Source organism: Rhagoletis pomonella, unplaced genomic scaffold, assembly GCF_013731165.1.
Source record: "Rhagoletis pomonella isolate Grant_MI unplaced genomic scaffold, Rhpom_1.0 Rhpom_scaffold_00001, whole genome shotgun sequence".
Taxonomy (NCBI): Eukaryota; Metazoa; Arthropoda; class Insecta; order Diptera; family Tephritidae; genus Rhagoletis; species Rhagoletis pomonella.
The window spans coordinates 111,712,854-111,714,940 of NW_023458555.1; the positions used below are offsets into that span (position 1 = coordinate 111,712,854).

The window sequence follows — 2,087 nt, forward strand, 5'->3', positions numbered from 1 at the left end:
GACCCAAACATTTTAGACTTGCATTCCTCCACCGTAGGCAACGTAAAACGCGGTATTACTATTGCTTTATTTAAATTTTTAGGATCTAGACATATACGTAAATTGCCATTTGGTTTGGTCACAATCACAATAGAGCTAACCCATTCTGTTGTGCCTTCTACCGGCTCTATAACGTTAAGGTCCATCATTCGTTTCAGTCCTCGTTTTAAAGGTTCATACAAACTAAATGGAATTCTACGCGATGCGTCAACGGTTGGGATACTACCTTCTTTCAGTTGTAAACCACACTTTCTTTTTAATACACCCAATCCACTAAACATTTCAGCGTACTTTTCCAACAAATCTTCACTCTTTATTTCATTAACCATCTTTATAAGCTCTAAGTCTTTTGCTGTAGGTAAACCTATGACATTTTTGCAACTCATTTTTAGTATATAAAATATCGCCTCAAAAGTCTTGTTTGCATACTTAAATTTAAGGTTGGTTGTACCAACTACTTCCAGTTTTTCACCACTGAAAGTTCTAATTGAACTCTTTACATTGTAATTTATTTGCGCTTTTAACAAATCTGCTGTTGCTTTCGAGATCAAATTCACTTGTGCCCCTGTATCGACCTGACATCTTAACTCTACTTTACTTATGTATATATTTATGTACCATACATCTTTACTTTTGTACGTATCCGCCTGCCGCTCGCTGATTTCGCCAACAAATAACGAGCTTTCTTCTTCGCCTTCATCCGCCTCATACATACACATCTGCTTCCCTGAATTGTCCTCGGCTCTGCCTGCTACTTTTTCGACCGCTCTCACATATACACGGGAATTTCCACCGCCGTTAGGTTTTTTTTCGCATATAACACATTTTAGCATAGTGGTTGAGTTTACCGCAATTATGGCACTTTACCCCTTCTGCTGGGCATTTGTATTTATGCCACGTTCCACATTTGGTACAAGTAACGGCCTGCACTTTTGTTTGTTGTTGTTGCGTAACTGCGTGGTCACCACTTTTGTTCCTGATAACTGCTATAAACTTTTCATTATCTGCACCCAATTCGGCTGAGTTTTCTTTGGCTAAGACCATGTTTTTTGCGATTGCCACTGCTTTATCTAATTTTAAGTCCACTTCGCTGAGCAAGCGTTCTTTGACACTTTTAAACCTTGGCGAAAGCCCGCACACAAAAATGTCTCTTATTAAATCTTCCCGTAAAGTTTTGAATTCGCATGATAGGCTAAGGTTCTTTAAAACAGTTACGAATTCTTCAATTGTCTCTTCTTCAGCTTGCTTCCTGGAGAAGAACCGATATCTCTCCACAACCACATTCACTTTAGGCACGAAGTAGTCGTTAAAACTTTTTAGGAGTTCATCGTAGCGAACCGTATCAATATCATAGTTGAACGAGTTGAACACCAAGAGCGAATCCGGTCCTATGTGGTGCAGCAATAGTGCCACCTTTTGCTGGTCGGTCTGTTGCTCCAGCCCCGCTGCACGCATGTATATTTTGAAGGAATTTTTCCAATTATTCCATGCGAGTGACAAATTGGTTGCCTTTAGGTCCAATGGGCTAACTGTTGTAGTCATGCTGTCCACTTTACTGCATTCTGCTGTTGGTTGCGCCTTCTCTGTAGGCATGATGAAAATATATATATATTTATTTCTTTATTTTTTGACCGCGACCTGACACCATGTTATGTGGTGTTCGACACGAGTGGTTGCTTTGTACTGAATCCTCTTTTATTTCTTTTGTCATTTGCTTCTTACTTACTAACATGCATACATAGGGTTGCCAACTACTTACACAACAGTCAGGAGGCATCTATATGAACTGACGGACGAGGTTCATTAAGCAGTCTCTGGACCCGTCAGCTTACAGACAGGCCCTGAACGGCATTCACAGGGACGCAGTCTCGAGTTATGTAGACTCAAGACCAGTGAATGACGTTCTAGGCACACAAACACCGGACATTGACGCGACGGAGCTCCATCTGCCTCGGGAGACCAGAACGACAATAGCCCAACTTCGCTTTGGTTACTGAAGCAGGCTAAACTCCTACCTCAGTAGGCTAAATACGGATGTGCCGAACGAA

The 2,087-nt window shown here is 41.2% G+C and overlaps 1 protein-coding gene across 1 annotated transcript; it reads right to left on the bottom strand.

The window, feature by feature from the left end:
- Positions 1-837: 837 nt before the first annotated feature.
- Positions 838-1,632, bottom strand: LOC118735253. The gene has a single exon (XM_036464905.1). It carries the CDS (start codon positions 1,630-1,632, stop codon positions 838-840), a length of 795 nt encoding a protein of 264 aa, XP_036320798.1.
- Between the last annotated feature and the right edge of the window lie 455 nt (positions 1,633-2,087).